Consider the following 20652-nt stretch of genomic DNA (forward strand, 5'->3'; position numbering starts at 1 on the left):
CATTCGTTCTTACTGTATGTTTTATCAGAGCATTTGAGCTACTACTTGTTCGTGTTAGTTCACAAACTACGCAGTAGAGGGTTTATCGGTTGTTTTTGCTTGTGGCTTCTTGTGTTTCAGTACCTTTACATTCAAACAAATCTTTTTTGTCAGACTTGCAGATTTGTTTACATTTCTTACTTAGACCTCAGTATTTGGCTGTCCCTATTCCTTTCTCTTTTTCTGATTTAGCCTTGTCTTGGCATTTGGCCTAATTTTTTTTCATCAGTTAGAATCCATGTCCTGTTTTGTATACAGCATTCTTTTTGTGTTTCTCTGCATTGTCCAAGTTCCTTCTCTGCGCTATGCCTAACTACTTGATTGAAGGAGTCCGTAGATCATCAGGAAATCACAGATTTCTCAAGTTGAGTTAATTGTCTTCAAATTTCTTCAACTTCTCCATCACCTATGAATGGGCGTGCTGACAATCTTGCTTCTGTCTGAAACCAAGTTTGGGGGAGCATTATAGGAGATGGTAATTGGACCCAGGATCTGCTCCACAGTACATCCTCACATCCATCAGTGCTAAGTGCCAATGTCTATTAATGCAAACATAGTCTAATTCATTGTTCAGGACTCCATCAGGTGATCTTCAGGTCTTCTTGTGGATGGCCTCACGTAGAAAGTGTGTATTTCCAATGCAAATTGTATTCATATTACAGAAAAAAAGTAGGGATTCCCCATTGTCATTCATTTGTTTAGCTGATCCATAGGCACCATCTATATGCTTCTAAACCTGGAGGTAGATGGCAGTTTTGTGAATTAAAATCGCCAATGAGGAGTATTACATCATAACTGGAGATGTGAATGAATGAATGAAATATTTATAGAGCGCTGCAAATGCGAACTGAATCGCCTGTCTTCTAAGGCTCTTTGCAACAGATCATGAAAAGCTTCTTCCTCACTTTTGTCTGCTTCTTTAGTAGGTGTGTACAACCATTGTGTTAACCTTGGAGGGATAAAAGTCTCCAATTGTCATACATTGGCAGGTTAACTGCTGACTTGTCACTTGTATTCCCACAGAACAGCAGACATGTAGTTCCATAGTTTTGACATGCAAGGTGCTGCTGGTACCTATTGTCTGAAAGACATATTCAAGACTGGAAATTCACCTGCATTTGATTAAATCAACTACATGTCCAGTCCCAGCTCAGCCAGATCATCTCCCTTGCTAGATTAGCTGGGCTCAATCCCTCAGGCATGGCTTGAGCAACAGCTAGTGTTTCTAGCCCCAGGATCTCCAGTGTTCCCATGAATTTCCTAGTGTCTATGACTTTCTGAAAGATTCTAAGGTTCCTGCAGCTCTGGACCCTCTTGTTCCCAGTGACTTTGCAAGTGTCTTCTAGAACCTTTCATTGTGATCTCTGTAGCTGATCTGCTCACTCGTAGTCCACTGAGAACTACAATCTGTCTGTCACGGTGGAAGATGGTACTTATAGATTACTCATTCACAGATCACTGTGAATGAATGGATGCAGATCCACAAATCCCTGTGAACGAGTAGAGCTTTGCACAGCTGTGCTGATTTTAAATGTGCTCTTGGCTGTGGGGGAGAGGAACACGCTCCAACTGTCATGGAGAGAAGGGTGTGCTCATGGGATGTGGGTACACCCTAGATACAGATGTAACATGTTTAGAATTTAATCTGATTCTCAGTTAAAGTGGTGTTCCGGCCGAAATTATACTTTTTAAATAAAAATACCCCCATAATACACAAGCTTATTGTATTCTAGTAAAGTTAGTCTGTAAACTAAGGTCTGTTTTGTTAGTTTATAGCAGTAGTTTGTTATTTTATAAACTTACAGCAGGCCATGGCCATCTTAAGTCTGGGCATCTGAAGCCAGACTGTATTTCTTCCTGGATCTCATCCTTGCAGATCTCGCACATGCTCAGTGCAGCACAAGCAGTGTAATAGGTTTCAGGTCAGGTTTCCATAGCAGCGGCAGTGTCAGAGGAAGTTGCCGCCCCTTCCCAGAAAGCATTGCAAACAGGAAATGATGCGATGGGCCACGGCCAGGGAGGAGGAAGTGAAAAATGAATACAGCAGATATACAGTAAGTGCTGAGAAAAAAAATTTAAAAATATCCAATTTGTTTACAGTGCACAGTTTAGTGAGGGATGCTGAAGAGTTGTAAAAGTGGGTGGAACTCCACTTTAACTTCAGAAACAACAGAAAAAAATCATGTACATTTACTTTAACCTGCAAGTATGATTTTGTGTTGTGGGAGCAGCATGAGAAAAAGCACACAAAAACAAAGTATGTACCAACTCAAAGCAGATCATTTTTGTTATTTAAATTAAATGCCGTACAATGAGAAACTATTTTTTATTACTGTTTTATCATCATAAAAACATTCTGCACAGAGAATAAAAAAGTGAAATCTGTAAAATGTCTGTGCCGATTAATTAAAGAAAGCTGGCCATTACATGAAAGGTAGTTATAAGGAAAAGTAGCCCTACAAAGCTACACAGGAAGAGAATATTTAAATTAGGCAAGACCTTTTTATTGCAACGTCTCTGCATCCCACCAGTCTCCTTAAATCAAGTAAAGACCTTTAGGAAATAACTAAATCTGGAGTATAAAAATAGACAAGCTAAAAGTGCACTGATCTGTTTCTTTCTCCCACAGAAAGTCTGCACTAAATGTGGAATTGAAACTGTTGGCAGCCTGAAGCGACCCACATGGCTCTGTAAAATCTGTAGTGAGAAGAGAGAGGTAAATTGAGTGTTCGCCTTATGTTTTTTACACCGTTTGTTTCATCCCATAACAAACAAAAAATGCTTTTCTATTAACTTTATTACAGCATGTACTTGATGGTAAAAAAATGCCAAGGCTTGTAACTGGAAAATCATATTTTGTTATCCCTGTAAAATTGGAAATTTTATCAAACTATCACAGCAGTAAAAAGAAATAGTATGCCCAGCTGTGCGTAACCACTTGACCTCTGGAAAATTTACCCCCCTTCATTTTGGTGCTATTTGATCACCTCTGCAGTTTTTATTTTTTGCGCTATAAACAATTTTGAAAAAAAAATATTTTTTACTTTCTGCTATAAGACATAACCAATAAAAAATGTCAGTTTAGGAAATATGTATTATGCTACATATTTTTGGTAAAAAAATAAAATCCCAATAAGCATATATTGATTGGTTTGCGCAAAAGCGTCTACAGAAATATGGGATATTATAGCGTCTACAACCTATGGGATATATTAAATGGGATATGGGATATATTAAATATTCATTTATTTAAAAAAAACATTTTTTTAATTAGTAATGTCAGCGATCAGCGACTTAAAGCGGGACTGTGATATTGCAGCGGACAAATCAGACCCCTAACTGACACTTTTGATGTTTTTTGGGGACCAGTGACACAACAAAAATATGCACTGTCACTGTACTAATGACACTGGCTGGGAAGGGGTTTACATCAGGGGCGATCAAAGTGTTAACTGTGTGCCTAGCCTGTGCGTTCTCACTGTGTGGGAGGTGCTTTGACTAGGGGAAGGCATTGATCCATGTTCCTGCATTGCAGGAACACAGGATCAATACCTTCCCTTCTGACAGAACAGCAATCTCCCTTGTTTACATAGGCATAAACAAGGAAGAGAGGTGCCTCTAAGTGTAGAAGTTTAAAACCACTTTAACAGTATGGGTGAAGATAAAAAAGGGCACATTTGTAAATAAAGCATCCAAGAAACAAGATGGGTGACCGAGTCAAGGTTCCTCCAATTCTCCACTGGTCTTGGGATGGAGTATGGCAGGCACATCTGAGAGGGTAAGTGCGGTGAGCCATCAGATGCCCTCGCTCGTGGTGCAACAGGGCATGGAGTCCTCACTGGAAACTGATGGTGGTAGATACGGTCGTCGGTGATAGTCCCAAAATGAGGCTTGGAGTACATGAAGCAGAGCAGCGTAGGGCAATGAAGTCACTAAGATGCGACTCGTTTCTGAGCAAGCACGCTGTGTGTGTTGTGGCAACCGCACTCCTTTATCAAGCATCTTAGTGACGTCATTGCCCTACACCGCTCTGCTTCATGCACTCCAAGCCTCATTTTGGGACTATCACCGCACGGCCGTATCTACCACCAGCAGTTTCCAGCAAGGACTTCATACTCTGCAGCGCCACAAACGAGGGCATCTGACGGCTCACCGCCCTTACCCTCTCAGGATATCCACACACAGATGTGCCTGCCATACTCCATTCCAAGACCAGTGGGGAATTGGAGGAACCGTGACTCGGTCACCCATCTTGCTTCCTGGATGCTTTACCTACAGACGTGTGCTTTTTTATTTTCACCCATGTGAGTTGTCATTTGTCTGTTACTATTAAAGTGTTTTTAAACTTCTACACTTAAAGGCGCCTCTCTTCCTTGTTTATTCTCCGCTTCGCTGGAATTTGGCTTCTATTCCTACTTGGTGGCAGCCCTGAGTGTACAGACCCTATCTCTCATCTTATGTAATATGGACTCATTTATGGACTTTTTTTGGGTTATATTAGAGCTAGTGATTTATGCCTTTTACTTGTTTATGTTTTTGTTTACATAGGCAGATTGCTGTTATGCCTGTGTACTGGAAATCAGTGGGTGTCGGTGGATGAATCTGCGGTACTTGCCGCTGATTGCAAGGGGAGCGGGTCGCCGGCGGCGCGTGCCCCAGACCCAGAAGTGTCTGGCACAGAGCAGCCACCCTGCCGCAGTATATGTATGGTGGGTTGTCCGCAAGTGGTTCAAGCTGAACTCCGGACACAAAAACTTTTATTTAGACATATTCCTCAATAGACACAAAGGATGTAAATCCACTTTGCATGCACTAAATACCCAGAGAAACACAGACATTACTATGTAAAGGAAGCAGTGACATCATCTCAGTGCTATACATAGCTTGTGCAAAACTGTGAGAGGGACCTATCAGTCTGCACCCACAACAGGCTGCCTGCACAAAAACTACATGAGGGGGTGAAGACAAGACCAGTCATCCTGCACAAGGAGAGAGAGCAGCAGTGACCAGTCTTTATTTCAGGAAGCTACTGCATAGAAGCAACGATTCGCACTGGATTACTGCACAGATCTGAAAGAAATACACAGAGATTCAAGAAGAATGCACATAGCGAATGTTTTTAGACAATATCCATTTATCCCGGGGTTAGGGCCCAGACAAGGAGGAGCAGCTGCCCCCGGCACTGTGGTATCATGTGAGGTGGGGGGGGGGGGGTGGCATGAGGAGAGTTCTTGTTCTATAAGCTGTAAGCTTAGCAATAGTAAGTGACAAGCCGAATCATGAGATCAGAATAGAGTCAGGAGGAGGTGTGGCCTGTGCTCTCTCTCCCCTCCAGCTCCTGCTCCTGGATCGGAACTGTCAGACTGGGACTGTGCAGGATTTTCTTACCTGCCCCATCTCCTCCCAGCAAAAAATGTGAGTAAGGGTGGATAAGCAGACTTTTTGTAAAGTTCCAATCTGACAGCCAGTGGTGTCCCTGAGCTATGGCCCTCTACCCCAGCAGCAGTGGCATCTGTCTCTCCTGGTTGCCTGGTAAAAGTGTCAGCTTGCCCTCGGCCCCTCATCAACACTGACTTGTCAAGATGAGGAGGAGCCTAGGCGAAAGAGTATCACACTTACATCTTGGACTCTGACCAGAAACCAGGAACAGCCGTGTCATGTAGAGAAATCCAGCTTCCCACCTTATGGTCAAGCAGAGGGGAGGATCCACAGCCAGAGGGAATTGGTAGCCATGGCGGACCACCGGTGCTGACAGGACTGAACTGAGCAAGCGCTAGTCAAAGGAAAAAAAGAGTTTTAAATTGCATGCAAATTACCTCTCTCTCCTTGCTTTTATTTTGTTATTTATTTTTTTTAAAGAAAAAACAGCACACAGACCCTTTGGGGTTGATTTAGTAAAGGCAAATAGACTGTGCACTTTTCAAAGTGCAGTTTCCCTCTGCAAGTGCAGTTGTTTCAGAGCATAGTAAATGAGGTAAAGCTTCACTTTGCAAAGAGTACCCAATCACGTGCAAAGAAAATAAAAAAACCCCCCGCATTTTCACGGGCACTCCAGAGTCAGAGAATAGTCCATATTTTTTTGTTTTTTATTGAGTGTTAACAACTTGGATAGGGATGAGAGGTTATGGGATGCCCACTTGACTACAGCAACAACTTCAGGGACATCTTCCTATACAGTCTATATACAGTCTCCTCTTCTTTCCTACTGCACATGCTTGCTTGCTCTAGCTGAATCACTGCTAGTTGATCTGACAGGCTCTCAGTCAGATTTAGAAATTGCCCTTTATAGGCAGGAACTAGTAGTCCCTTGTGGTGTAGCAAAAATACAGTGAAACTGTTTATACTCCCCCTCTGTGGCTACTGATCCCAGCACCACCTCTTCAGGCACTGCCAACCCACCTGGTTGCATTTGCCTCTTTCACTAGCCCTCCAGGCTAACTCCCACACTAGTCCTCCTGACGGACTCCCAGGAAAGGTTGAAGACTTAAGCACACCACTGTCTTCAGGAAGACTGGCTACATGTGGCAGTCTCCCCTTCTGTTAGTCCGCAGCAGTGCTAATCTGCTCATGGTGTCCTCTCTTGCTCCTGTGCCTCCAGGAAGGGCCTCCTTCTGTTCGTTATGGCAGGATCATTCTAGCACCTGAGCCCCGGCCCAAGGCAGAACACCCCCTTCAGAGTAGGGGCACCCCTGAGGGCCACCGACAGCCTCAGCACTGTATCTCCATTTTCTACCTGGCTGCCCTGCTGGCATGGCTCACGTCTATTTATGAGGTAAGCTCTGCCCCCTGCCAGCCCTTTACTGGGGATTAGCCAAGGCATCATAAATATTTAAGGCAGCTCCTCCTAACCTCTGCCCACTAGCTCTAGAATATTCTTCAGAGTCCCAGAAACAGGGGGAGGCACCAGAGGAGCTGTAAGGATGAGTCACCCAGCCCTAAACTTCCCTGAACTCTGACCCAGATTCCATAGCTCAGGCTAAGCCCTGAGCTAAACTAAGATGTACCTACTCTAAACTCAAACACATCCTACACTACTTATAGCACACACTAGAGGATGCTACACATGATTGGATAATGGAAGTCAGCAGAGCTTCTGCTCCTTTACTAAGCTCTGGCGCAACTGCACTTTGCAAAATGCACAGTCTATTTATCTTTAGTAAATCAACCCCTTTGAATCCGGTATAGATTTTTAAGGGAAACCTTAAACAAAAAAGTGTAGGAGAGCCCCTAAAAATCCATACCAGACCTTTAATCCGAGCATGCAGCCTGGCTGGCCAAGCAAGGGAGGGAACAAGCTTGTGACCCTCCTCCATTAACCATACCAGGCTATATGTCCTCAACATGGGAGGGGGGGGGGGTCCCCCCACGAGAGTAAGCATGACCCACTCATTCACAAAAAAAAGTAGAAAAATAACCACCCAAACGTTTGACAAGTTCTTTATTATAACAATTAAAAATCCCCAAAGAAGTTGGTCATAAATCGTCAATCTCAATGTTTGCCACCGCCGACTCCCTGAAAGAAACCCACAATGACCCAAGCTTTTATGAGCTATATAAAGGAAGGGGTAGCAGCAGTGGTAACATCATTGTCCAAATATGGCTCTCACGCAGTGGCAGCTATTGTTTGTAAACTATCACCAGTGATGATCACTCTGTGTGCTGGCACTTGGATTGTCCCACAAGATGGAACATCTCTGTGCAGGTTGAGGCTGGGAGTGCCATTGTCACATATTGATGGCAGCAGTGGATTTTGGGGCTTCTGCTGTCACAGGGCTGACATAGAGATGTGAACTGTGCTTTCACTGCTAAAAGTAAAAGCAATCGTGATTCATTTTATTTTGGGATTAATGTTGAACACCTTTCTGTATCTTCTTAATTGAAATAATACAAAAAAAATATTTGTTTTAACTTCATAAATCAGATCCCTGGTCAAAATGATCAGATAAAAAATGAATAGCTCATCAAAGGATAAAATATTAAAGCAAGCATTTGCTGAAATATCCAACATTAAAACAGATTTCCCCAAGCAGTACTTTCTTTCTGCCACTAGATGTCCTCAGTATGATAGCAAGCAATATTCAACCCACTACATCTGAGCACAGGTAATTCTGACCCTGGACAATGAAAGGAGAATCAGCACAGTAATTAACTCCTCTCTCTGTCACTTTGCTTTCTCTTCCTATCAGCATGCTTCTTGTCAGGGCCCCCCTACCCATTAACAAAACACCTCTGCTAACAAATCACTAAAAAACAATCCGAATGCCCCTCCGAAGGCCCCAAATCTCTGGTCCAAAAATTTCCATCCTGCTCCTACGAATTTTTTTGGTCACTGCAGTTTTAAAATGATCATTGATTTGAACCCACTAACTAGTAGAAAATCAAATGAAAGTTCTAAAAACAAAGATTTTCAAACAAATTTCTACTGGTGTTTGGCCAGCTAAGATAAATACCATATGAACTGATCACAAATCTTGCTAGATGACAGGACTTTACAAAAATATAAAAGAAAATATTCATATGCTAGGTATTTGTTTTATGTGTAAATATAGCTATAAAGAATGTATAAAACATGTAGACTTTATTGTGCCAATCTGATTGGCATCAAATCTATATCCAGAATCTTTTCTAAAATTAGCACTATGCAAAGTATCTTAGTCCATTTCCCTAATAGACAACAAAAAATAGCATTAATTTAAAGGCAAGCATTTAGATCTAAAATGCCCCAGAGCATCATCTGAGCATGAATTAGTATGTTGAAATGAGTAGCTTGGGAAATACATTTAAATGGAGATGAGTTCTTCATATATATGAAGATGTATAACTAATGGTGTGTTCATAATGAATTAAAACTGCTTCATGGTAGAGACATTACAGATATCTAATTTTATAAGTAATGCACAGGCTGACAGTTTATCAGTATATAATTGCCAGTTTGAACTTAAAGGTTGTGAATTCTTCTAGATGAATGTGTACAATAGAGCAACATCTATTTGATGCATTGCTAGAATAATACTGGCCTGTTATAGCTGGGAGACTCTATTTTATGAGCAAAGTTTGTACTGTAATTATGTAGAGGTCAACAGCACAGCTGAGATTTTGAAGAACTTATAGGTTTGATTCTGCTTACAATGCTCTGTAGAGTACAAGTTATTTTTCGGCTAAACCTTTGTGTTGTTAGCTTTGATGCTGTTGCTTTACTTTGGATAACTTTCCACTGCCATGTAAGTCAAATTACTAGAGGTCCTTGCACAACATCAAGGGAGCTGCTGTCCCCTAGAGTCTCATTGCCTACATCCCCTCAAAGATACCACTTGAGTCAAAAAACATGGAGGTTTATTTACTAAAACTGGAGAGTGTACCTCTTGATCTACTATTGTTTGATTTAAATTGAATCCAAGTCTATTTATGAAACCTTTAGGCGCAAGCGCCGCTGTAGGCTATAGCCATTTGGCGCACTTGTTGCCGCTTTCCTATAAGTGATATGTCATATGTCAAGTATTCCTGATGTAATGTTTATTTCTACCAATAAAAACATTTTCAACTCTAAAATTGGAGAGTGCACAATCAGGTGCAGCACTGCATAGAAACCAATCAGCTTCCAGGTTTTATTTGGCGCAGCTTAATTGAACAAGCTGAAGTTAGACGCTAATTGGCTACCATGCACAGCTGCACCAGATTTTGCATTGTGCAGTTTTAGTAAATCACCCCCATACTCTGCCTTATTGTGGTAGATGTTCTTCGGCAGAGGACAACGGTCAAACTGCAGTGGTAGAGAAAAGGGGGGAAAACATGCCAATTATTTCCAGGGTAGTGCCCATCAAAGAGCTTAAAGCCTAACTCGTCTTTATTGACCTAAAATGTATGTACCTGAAAGCAAGCTGCATTTGCCTATCAACACAATCCCAAAGCAACACTCTTGCTTTATATCTTTTCAGTGACATAATAGGTGGGTAGGAAAAGCTGGTTGCAGAAAAGACCATATCTGTCTGAGTATTGGATTTTTCCTTGACCCTTATATGAGTCTAAGGATTTGACAGTTGAGTTGAATAAATATATATACAACTTTGTTTAACAGCTTCAGCCCCGGAAGATTTTACCCCCTTCCTGACCAGAGCACTTTTTGCGATTCAACACTGTGTCGTTTTAACTGACAATTGCACAGTCGTGCGACGTTGCACCCAAACAAAATTTATGTCCTTTTTTTCCCACAAATAGAGCTTTCTTTTGGTGGTATTTGATCCCCTCTGCGTTTTTTATTTTTTGCACTATAAACAAAAAAAGCGACAATTTTGAAAAAAAACACATTTTTTTTTGCTTTTTGCTATAATAAATATCCCCCAAACATGTAAAAAAAAACTATTTTTCTTCAGTTTAGGCTAATATGTATTCTTCTACATATTTTTGGTAAAAAAAATCGCAATAAGCGTATATTGACTGGTTTGCGCAAAAGTTATAGCATCTACAAAATAGGGGATTTATAGCATTTTTATTATTAATTTTCTTTTTACTAGTAATGGCGGTGATCTGTGATTTTTATCATAACTGCGACATTATGGCGGACACGTCGGACAATTTTAACACATTTTTGGGACCATTGGCATTAATACAGCGATCAGTGCGATTTAAAAATGCATTGATTACTGTAAAAATGTCACTGGCAGTGAAGGGGTTAACACTAGGGGTCAGTGAACGGGTTAAGTATGTCCTAGTTTGTGTTCTAACTGAAGGAGGTGGGAGACTGTGCAGGGAAGATAACAGATCGTCTGTTCATACGCGCGTGCCCCCTAGTGGCCACAGGGTGAAGCGACGTTACATGACATCTTTTTGCCCAGCCGTGCCATTCTGCCGCAGTACAACTGCGGCGGCTGGTTGGCATGCGGTTAAGGCCAGACTACCTTTGTTTGAGCAGTGAGATGGCCTGGGCAGCCAGTTTTATTTCTAACTAGATTGTGGAGCTCTTTGGTTATTACTTCTGGAGGAAAGGAGATTTAAAGCGGATTTCCACCCTGAAAATGTTTTTTTTTATACTTGACAGAAACACCCTTTTGCTATGTAGTCCTCCTAATCTGCCACTTCCTGGTCCACAGAGCTCCACGTCACTTCCTCCCTCCGCCTGTGCTCCTGGGAAATGTGAGTCATCATTTCCCAGGAGTCTGTGGGCAGTACCGTGAGCAAAAATCGTGTTATTTCCCGACAGGAAATGATGCAATTTAAGGCAGTTGCTATAACAAAGGGGCGGGACCTTCCTCCGTCGCCACCCGTTGTTATGGCAACTTTAGAAACAATCGACGTTATGGCCGCTGGTGAATCGCGCATGTGCGAGGTTGAGAATGCATGCACTTCTCCAACGCTTATCCCGGAAGAGTGATCGATTGGGCTTCACATGTCCACAATTGTGATTGTAACGGTCAGAACAGGAGGTACAAACTTGTGAGTATAAGATATATATTTTAGCCAGGGTATATATATTTGGTCAGGGTTGGTCCTGAAAGCCTATGGAGTATGTGCCCCTGGAGTGGCAGTCCAGGGGTGCCAAAAAATCACTGTGAGTGAGAGTCACTTTGGTTTGAGGCACCACGGTCACTGCACCATAGAACACGCTTTTTTAGCACTTGCCTCTTGGGCCGGGAATTTGGCTGGGACCAGAGGAATTTTTTTATTCCTGGCCGGAGGGCCTGGTCATTGTTTCACAAAACTGATAAATATTACTTGTATGCATTTTGTGTGAAACAGTCGACACATCTGAGATGGCTGTGAAAAGGCTATATTTTCATAAAGTAATCTAATTTTTAGCTAACAGTGCTTTAAATGAGGAATATATGTATTTACATTTAGTTTAAATTTATACTGTGCAAAGTTTAGAGATGAACAAAAATATAATTTGTACTTTGGAAAATATTTTTTGAAAGCCTGCAAGAAATAAGTCAGATTCTCTACATTGTAAAAATAGAAACAACTTGACAGATAACCACCTTTTTTGTCAAGGCTGCCAACAATTACTGTCATCTCTTCGTTATAATTATATAGCCCTGAGACAGTCACTTGTCAAATGCATGGCCAAAATGCTGGTTTCCTCACTGCACAATCAGATCTCTGTGAAAAGTTTACATTTCTAATCAGAAATCATTCTACAAAATAGTTTATCTTTTTTTGTGAGTTTTTAATAAGATGCCAGCACACCAAAGAAATGGGTACAAATCATAAATCCTGACAATTATCTTGCAACTGATCACCTGCCTGCCTAGAGCTGTGCTGCTGTACTGCTATCTGAGAACTGTGGCGAAAGATAGAAGGTGAAATTTTTGTTATAAATTGTACACATATTTAAAGTTGTAATTGGCCAGGTGATGAGCAGTGCCTGGTTTCCTCCAGACACAATGATTGCCATTCAGGCCAAAAAGTTTAATCTTTGTTTTATCAGTCCATAGAATTTTATTTCTCGTGGTCAGAGAGTTCTTCAGGTGCCTTGTGGCAAACTCCAAGCAGGTTGTCATGTGCCTTTTACTGAGGAGTGTCTTCTATCTGGCCACTTTACCATACAGGCCTGATTGGTAGAGTGCTACAGAGATGTTTGTCTTCTGGAAGGTTCTTCTCTCTCCACAGAGAAACGCTGGAGCTCTGTCAGAATGACCATTGGGTTCTTGGTCACCTCCCTGACTAAGGCCATTTCCTGCCGATCGATCAGTTTGGCCGATCAGCCAGCTCTAGGAAGAGTCCTGGTGTTTCCAAACTTACTCCATTTACGGATAATGAAGACCTTTGTGCTCATTGGGACCTTCAATGCTGCAGAATGTTTTCTGTACCCTTCCCCAGATCTGTGCCTCCATACAATCCTGTCTCAAAGGTCTGCAGACAATTCCTTGGACTTCATGGCTTGGTTTGTGCTCTGACATGCACTGTTAACTGTGAGACCTTATATAGACAGGTGTGTGTCTTTCCAAATCGTGTCCAATCAACTGAATTTACCACAGGTGGACGTCAATCAAGTTTAGGGGAAACAGGATGCACCTGAGCTAAATTTTGAGTGTCATGGCAAAGGCTGTGAGTACTTATGTACTTGTGATTTTTTTCATTTTTTATTTTTAAGATTTTAAACAAACTTCTTTCACGTCATTATGAGGTATTGTTTGTAGAATTTTGAGTAAAATAATGAATTTAATCCATTATGGAATTAGGCTGTAACATAACAAAATGTGAAAAAAGTAAAGCACTGTGAATACTTTCCCCTGTAGGTATAAAAAAAATTATACATAGTAATACATTAACATAAATAAATATATACTGCGCTTTCAAATATACTCTTTACATTATATATATGTGACAACCAAAGTGCAAATATGCGTGTGAGTCACACACCGTGATACATCCAGTAACTAGTGACTGTAAAAAGTGACAATAGTGCAACAAACAGTTATGAATACTTAACAATGAACATATAAATGAAAATAAATAATCACACTAGTAAAAAGTGCTATAAGGTGCATCCATATGGTGATTGTTTGTATCAAAATTATTGTTCATAAAATCATATAGTGTTCATAAAAATATATAGTGGCCTTAATCCACTAAAACATATAGATTAATAAAAAGTGCTTCTATGTGCATGTGTGTCATCCAATTATTTCAATTCAAAAATGCTTCTAAAGACCATGCGATTTGGAAACTGTTGTGTAGATAATCCAAAACAAGCCACAGTGATCCATGCAATTTGGAAACTGCTGTGTAGCAAGCCACAGTGATCATAATCAAGTGCTCCCCCTTAGGTATTAAACGCTCACCTCTGAGAGTGACTTTGCACATAAGCTTAGTCAATACACACCTGTGTACCACCTCTGCAGTTTTAACCAGACTCCTGGACCCGTCAGCACTATACCTCGGTTGAGTAAAAAAAGGACTGGATGGTGTAATAACGTTTTAACAGTTTATTAATGATTATTTATTTTCATTTATATGTTCATTTTTAAGTATTCATAACTATTTGTTGCATTATTGTCACTTTTTACAGTCACTAGTTGCTGGATGTATCATGGTGTGTGACTCACACGCATATTTGCACTTTGGTTATCACATACATATAATGTATATTTGAATATATTGTAATATATTGTATATATTTATTTCTGCATTTATCTGCATGTTTTTATGAGACTTGTTTAACGCTTGCAGCTGTTTCACGGTGCCATTTAACCACTTAAGGACCGCCTAACGCCGATTTACGTCGGCAAGGCGGCACGGGCAGGCAAAATCACGTACATGTACGTGATTTGCCTCTCGCGGGTGGGGGGTCCGATCGGACCCCCCCCCGGTGCCCGAAGCGGTCCCGTTCTGTTCCCCGGCGATCCGAGATGAGGGGGAGACCATCCGTTCGTGGCCCCCCCCTCGCGATCGCCGCCGGCCAATGGGAACACTCCTTTGCTGCTGTATGCTAAACAGCAGCAAAGGAAATGATGTCATCTCCCCTCGGCTCGGTATTCCGTTCCAGCGCCGAGGGGAGAAGACATCAATGTGAGTGAAAACACACTACACAACACAGTAGAACATGCCAGGCATACAAAACACCCCGATCCCCCCCCCGATCGCCCCCCGATCCCCCCCCAATCACCCCCCCCCCCCCTGTCACAAACTGACACCAGCAGGTTTTTTTTTTTTTTTTTTTTTTTTTTTTCTGATTACTGCATAGTGTCAGTTTGTGACAGTTACAGTGTTGGGACAGTGAGTATTACCCCCCTTTAGGTCTAGGGTACCCCCCTAACCCCCCCTAATAAAGTTTTAACCCCTTGATCACCCCCTGTCACCAGTGTTGCTAAGCGATCATTTTTCTGATCGCTGTATTAGTGTCGCTGGTGACGCTAGTTAGGGAGGTAAATATTTAGGTTCGCCGTCAGCGTTTTATAGTGACAGGGACCCCCATATACTACCTAATAAATGTTTTAACCCCTTGATTGCCCCCTAGTTAACCCTTTCACCACTGATCACCGTATAACCGTTACGGGTGACGCAGGTTAGTTCGTTTATTTTTTATAGTGTCAGGGCACCCGCCGTTTATTACCGAATAAAGGTTTAGCCCCCTGATCGCCCGGCGGTGATATGCGTCGCCCCAGGCAGCGTCAGATTAGCGCCAGTACCGCTAACACCCACGCACGCAGCATGCGCCTCCCTTAGTGGTATAGTATCTGAACGGATCAATATCTGATCTGATCAGATCTATACTAGCGTCCCCAGCAGTTTAGGGTTCCCAAAAACACAGTGTTAGCGGGATCAGCCCAGATACCCGCTAGCACCTGCGTTTTGCCCCTCCGCCCAGCCCACCCAAGTGCAGTATCGATCGATCACTGTCACTTACAAAACACTAAACGCATAACTGCAGCGTTCACAGAGTCAGGCCTGATCCCTGCGATCGCTAACAGTTTTTTTGGTAGCATTTTGGTGAACTGGCAAGCAAGCACCAGGCAGCGTCAGGTTAGCGCCAGTACCGCTAACACCCACGCACGCACCGTACACCTCCCTTAGTGGTATAGTATCTGATCGGATCAATATCTGATCCGATCAGATCTATACTAGCGTCCCCAGCAGTTTAGGGTTCCCAAAAACGCAGTGTTAGTGGGATCAGCCCAGATACCTGCTAGCACCTGCGTTGTGCCCCTCCGCCCGGCCCAGCCCAGCCCACCCAAGTGCAGTATCGATCGATCACTGTCACTTACAAAACACTAAACGCATAACTGCAGCGTTCGCAGAGTCAGGCCTGATCCCTGCGATCGCTAACAGTTTTTTTGGAAGCTTTTTATTGAACTGGCAAGCACCAGCGGCCTAGTACACCCCGGTCGTAGTCAAACCAGCACTGCAGTAACACTTGGTGACGTGGCGAGTCCCATAAGTGCAGTTCAAGCTGGTGAGGTGGCAAGCACAAGTAGTGTCCCGCTGCCACCAAAAAGACAAACACAGGCCCGTCGTGCCCATAGTGCCCTTCCTGCTGCATTCGCCAATCCTAATTGGGAACCCACCACTTCTGCAGCGCCCGTACTTCCCCCATTCACATCCCCCAACGAAATGCAGTCGGCTGCATGAGAGGCATTTTTATGTGCTCCCGAGTACCCCTACCCAACGAACCCCCCCCAAAAAGATGTTGTGTCTGCAGCAAACGCGGATATAGGCGTGACACCCGCTATTATTGTCCCTCCTGTCCTGACAATCCTGGTCTTTGCATTGGTGAATGTTTTGAACGCTACCATACACTAGTTGAGTATTAGCGTAGGGTACAGCATTGCACAGACTAGGCACACTTTCACAGGGTCTCCCAAGATGCCATCGCATTTTGAGAGACCCGAACCTGGAACCGGTTACAGTTATAAAAGTTACAGTTACAAAAAAAGTGTAAAAAAAAAAAAAATATATATAAAATAAAAAAAAATAGTTGTCGTTTTATTGTTCTCTCTCTCTCTATTCTCTCTCTCTATTGTTCTGCTCTTTTTTTACTGTATTCTATTCTGCAGTGTTTTATTGTTATTGTTATTGTTATTATGTTTTATCATGTTTGTTTTTCAGGTATGTAATTATTTATACTTTATTGTTTACTGTGCTTTATTGTTAACCATTTTTTTGTCTTCAGGTACGCCATTCACAACTTTGAGTGGTTATACCAGAATGATGCCTGCAGGTTTAGGTATCATCTTGGTATCATTCTTTTCAGCCAGCGGTCGGCTTTCATGTAAAAGCAATCCTAGCGGCTAATTAGCCTCTAGACTGCCTTTACAAGCCGTGGGAGGGAATGCCCCCCCCCCCCACCGTCTTCCGTGTTTTTCTCTGGCTCTCCTGTCTCAACAGGGAACCTGAGAATGCAGCCGGTGATTCAGCCAGCTGACCATAGAGCTGATCAGAGACCAGAGTGGCTCCAAACATCTCTATGGCCTAAGAAACCGGAAGCTACGAGCATTTTATGACTTAGATTTCGCCGGATGTAAATAGCGCCATTGGGAAATTGGGGAAGCATTTTATCACACTGATCTTGGTGTGGTCAGATGCTTTGAGGGCAGAGGAGAGATCTAGGGTCTAATAGACCCCAATTTTTTCAAAAAAGAGTACCTGTCACTACCTATTGCTATCATAGGGGATATTTACATTCCCCGAGATAACAATAAAAATGATTTAAAAAAAAAAAAAATGAAAGGAACAGTTTAAAAATAAGATAAAAAAGCAAAAAAATAATAAAGAAAAAAAAAAAAAAAAAAAAAAGCACCCTGCTGTCGCCCCCTGCTCTTGCGCTAAGGCGAACGCAAGCGGCGGTCTGTCGTCAAACGTAAACAGCAATTGCACCATGCATGTGAGGTATCGCCGCGAAGGTCAGATCGAGGGCAGTAATTTTTGCAGTAGACCTCCTCTGTAGATCTAAAGTGGTAACCTGTAAAGGCTTTTAAAGGCTTTTAAAAATGTATTTATTTTGTTGCCACTGCACGTTTGTGCGCAATTGTAAAGCATGTCATGTTTGGTATCCATGTACTCGGTCTAAGATCATCTTTTTTATTTCATCAAACATTTGGGCAATATAGTGTGTTTTAGTGCATTAAAATTTAAAAAAGTGTGTTTTTTCCCCAAAAAATGCGTTTGAAAAATCGCTGCGCAAATACTGTGTGAAAAAAAAAAATGAAACACCCACCATTTTAATCTGTAGGGCATTTGCTTTAAAAAAATATATAATGTTTGGGGGTTCAAAGTAATTTTCTTGCAAAAAAAAAAAAACTTTTTCATGTAAAAAATAAGTGTCAGAAAGGGCTTTGTCTTCAAGTGGTTAGAAGAGTGGGTGATGTGTGACATAAGCTTCTAAATGTTGTGCATAAAATGCCAGGACAGTTCAAAACCCCCCCAAATGACCCCATTTTGGAAAGTAGACACCCCAAGCTATTTGCTGAGAGGCATGTCGAGTCCATGGAATATTTTATATTGCGACACAAGTTGCGGGAAAGAGACAAATTTTTTTTTTTTTTTTTTTTTTTTTTGCACAAAGTTGTCACTAAATGATATATTGCTCAAACATGCCATGGGAATATGTGAAATTACACCCCAAAATACATTCTGCTGCTTCTCCTGAGTACGGGGATACCATATGTGTGAGACTTTTTGGGAGCCTAGCCGTGTACGGGACCCCGAAAACCAAGCACTGCCTTCAGGCTTTCTAAGGGGCGTGAATTTTTGATTTCACTCTTCACTGCCTATCACAGTTTCGGAGGCCATGGAATGCCCAGGTGGCACAAAACCCCCCCAAATGACCCCATTTTGGAAAGTAGACACCCCAAGCTATTTGCTGAGAGGTATAGTGAGTATTTTGCAGACCTCACTTTTTGTCACAAAGTTTTGAAATTTGAAAAAAGAAAAAAAAAAAAAGTTTTTTCTTGTCTTTCTTCATTTTCAAAAACAAATGAGAGCTGCAAAATACTCACCATGCCTCTCAGCAAATAGCTTGGGGTGTCTACTTTCCAAAATGGGGTCATTTGGGGGGGGGTTGTGCCACCTGGGCATTCCATGGCCTCCGAAACTGTGATAGGCAGTGAAGAGTGAAATCAAAAAGTTACACCCTTAGAAATCCTGAAGGCGGTGATTGGTTTTCGGGGTCCCATACGCGGCTAGGCTCCCAAAAAGTCCCACACATGTGGTATCCCCGTACTCAGGAGAAGTAGCTGAATATATTTTGGGGTGCAATTCCACATAGGCCCATGGCCTGTGTGAGCAATATATCATTTAGTGACAACTTTTTGTAAATATTTTTTTTTTTTTTTTTTTTTGTCATTATTCAATCACTTGGGACAAAAAAAATAAATATTCAATGGGTTCAACATGCCTATCAGCAATTTCCTTGGGGTGTCTACTTTCCAAAATGGGGTCATTTGGGGGGGTTTTGTACTGCCCTGCCATTTTAGCACCTCAAGAAATGACATAGGCAGTCATAAACTAAAAGCTGTGTAAATTCCAGAAAATGTACCCTAGTTTGTAGACGCTATAACTTTTGCGCAAACCAATAAATATACGCTTATTGACATTTTTTTTACCAAAGACATGTGGCCGAATACATTTTGGCCTAAATGTATGACTAAAATTGAGTTTATTGGATTTTTTTTATAACAAAAAGTAGAAAATATCATTTTTTTTCAAAATTTTCGGTCTTTTTCCGTTTATAGCGCAAAAAATAAAAACTGCAGAAGTGATCAAATACCATCAAAAGAAAGCTCTATTTGTGGGAAGAAAAGGACGCAAATTTCGTTTGGGTACAGCATTGCATAACCGCGCAATTAGCAGTTAAAGCGACGCAGTGCCAAATTGGAAAAAGACCTCTGGTCCTTAGGCAGCATAATGGTCCGGGGCTCAAGTGGTTAAGCAATTTATAGTCAGAGGAGGCTCACAGGATCTTTTTTATAAACACATTAACATAAATGTTTACAGTCACCTGAACTTTTTCACACCCTTATCTAAAGAAAAAAAAAGGAATAGTCTATATAAAAAGACAAACATTAAAAAGGCTATATAAAGACTAAGCTCAAAGCTTATTAAATCTGTTTCCTGAATCTGATGCTCTTTAGATTAGAATTGACAAGCTAAAAATAAATGCCTGTGTATAAAGCCTATCTGAATAAATCACATTAGCACATAATTACATACAATACATTTACATAAATACATTTACATAAATACACAGATCAGTCAATATATACAGTAAAACCTTGGTTTGAGAGCGTTTTGCAAGACAAGCAAAATGTTGTAATAAATTTTGACTTGATATACAAGCGATGTCTTGATATAAGAGTAGCGTCACGTCACAACTGAGTATAAAAGAGAAGAGAGGCGCCTCTAAGTGTAGCAATATGGTTACATTCAATGAAGGTACAACATTTAGCAACTCACATGGTTGATGATTAAAAGAGGTACGTCTAAGTATGCAGACATCCAGGGTAAAGCTGTTCACATAGACCATCCCCGCTATCGAAGTCGTCCTGTCCACACTGCGCTCCATGAGCACTTCAATCGCTCTACTGCAGGGTAGTCTTCCCTGTCATGATTGCAGAATGACAGTGGTGAGAGCTGGCATTGGAGGATGGTCTATATGGACAGCTTTACCCCGGATACCTACATACTTAGATGTGCCCGTTTTAATCATCAACCATGTGAGTTGCTAAATGTTGTACCTTCATTAACTGTAACCATATTGCTACACTTAGAGGTGCCTTTCCTCTCTTTTATACTCTGTAGCTCCTGCTGGATTTTGCTTCTAATCCCCTTGTGGAGGCTTCCATTTGTGGATGGATATTTTATGGTTACACAACTTATCACATTGCTATAATCTTTTTATATGGACTGTAAACTGAAAGACCTATGAATAAATGGTTGTGGAACAAATCATCTAAGTTTCCATTATTTCTTATGGGGAAATTTGCTTTGATATACAAGTGCTCATGTTCCCCTGTTCACATTTTAATTGTAGACACGCACCCACACTCGCTCAGGTTGAACTGGATGGACTGGTGTCTTTATTCATCCTTACTAACTATGTAACTATGGATTATAAGCATGTTTCCAGAACAAATTATGCTCGCAATCCAAGGTATTACCGTATATATAAATAGCCTTACA

The 20652-nt window shown here is 41.5% G+C and overlaps 1 protein-coding gene across 6 annotated transcripts in view; it reads left to right on the forward strand.

The window, feature by feature from the left end:
• Window positions 1-20652, forward strand: part of RPH3AL (rabphilin 3A like (without C2 domains)) — a 290823-nt gene that overhangs the window by 128347 nt on the left and 141824 nt on the right. For all 6 annotated transcript variants that reach the window (XM_073615154.1, XM_073615153.1, XM_073615156.1 and 3 more), the window contains one exon: window positions 2669-2755. In XM_073615154.1, the coding sequence (XP_073471255.1) occupies window positions 2669-2755 (87 nt within the window). The remainder of the gene's footprint in view (window positions 1-2668; window positions 2756-20652) is intronic.

This window comes from Aquarana catesbeiana, linkage group LG02 (genome assembly GCF_042186555.1).
Source record: "Aquarana catesbeiana isolate 2022-GZ linkage group LG02, ASM4218655v1, whole genome shotgun sequence".
Lineage (NCBI taxonomy): Eukaryota > Metazoa > Chordata > Amphibia > Anura > Ranidae > Aquarana > Aquarana catesbeiana.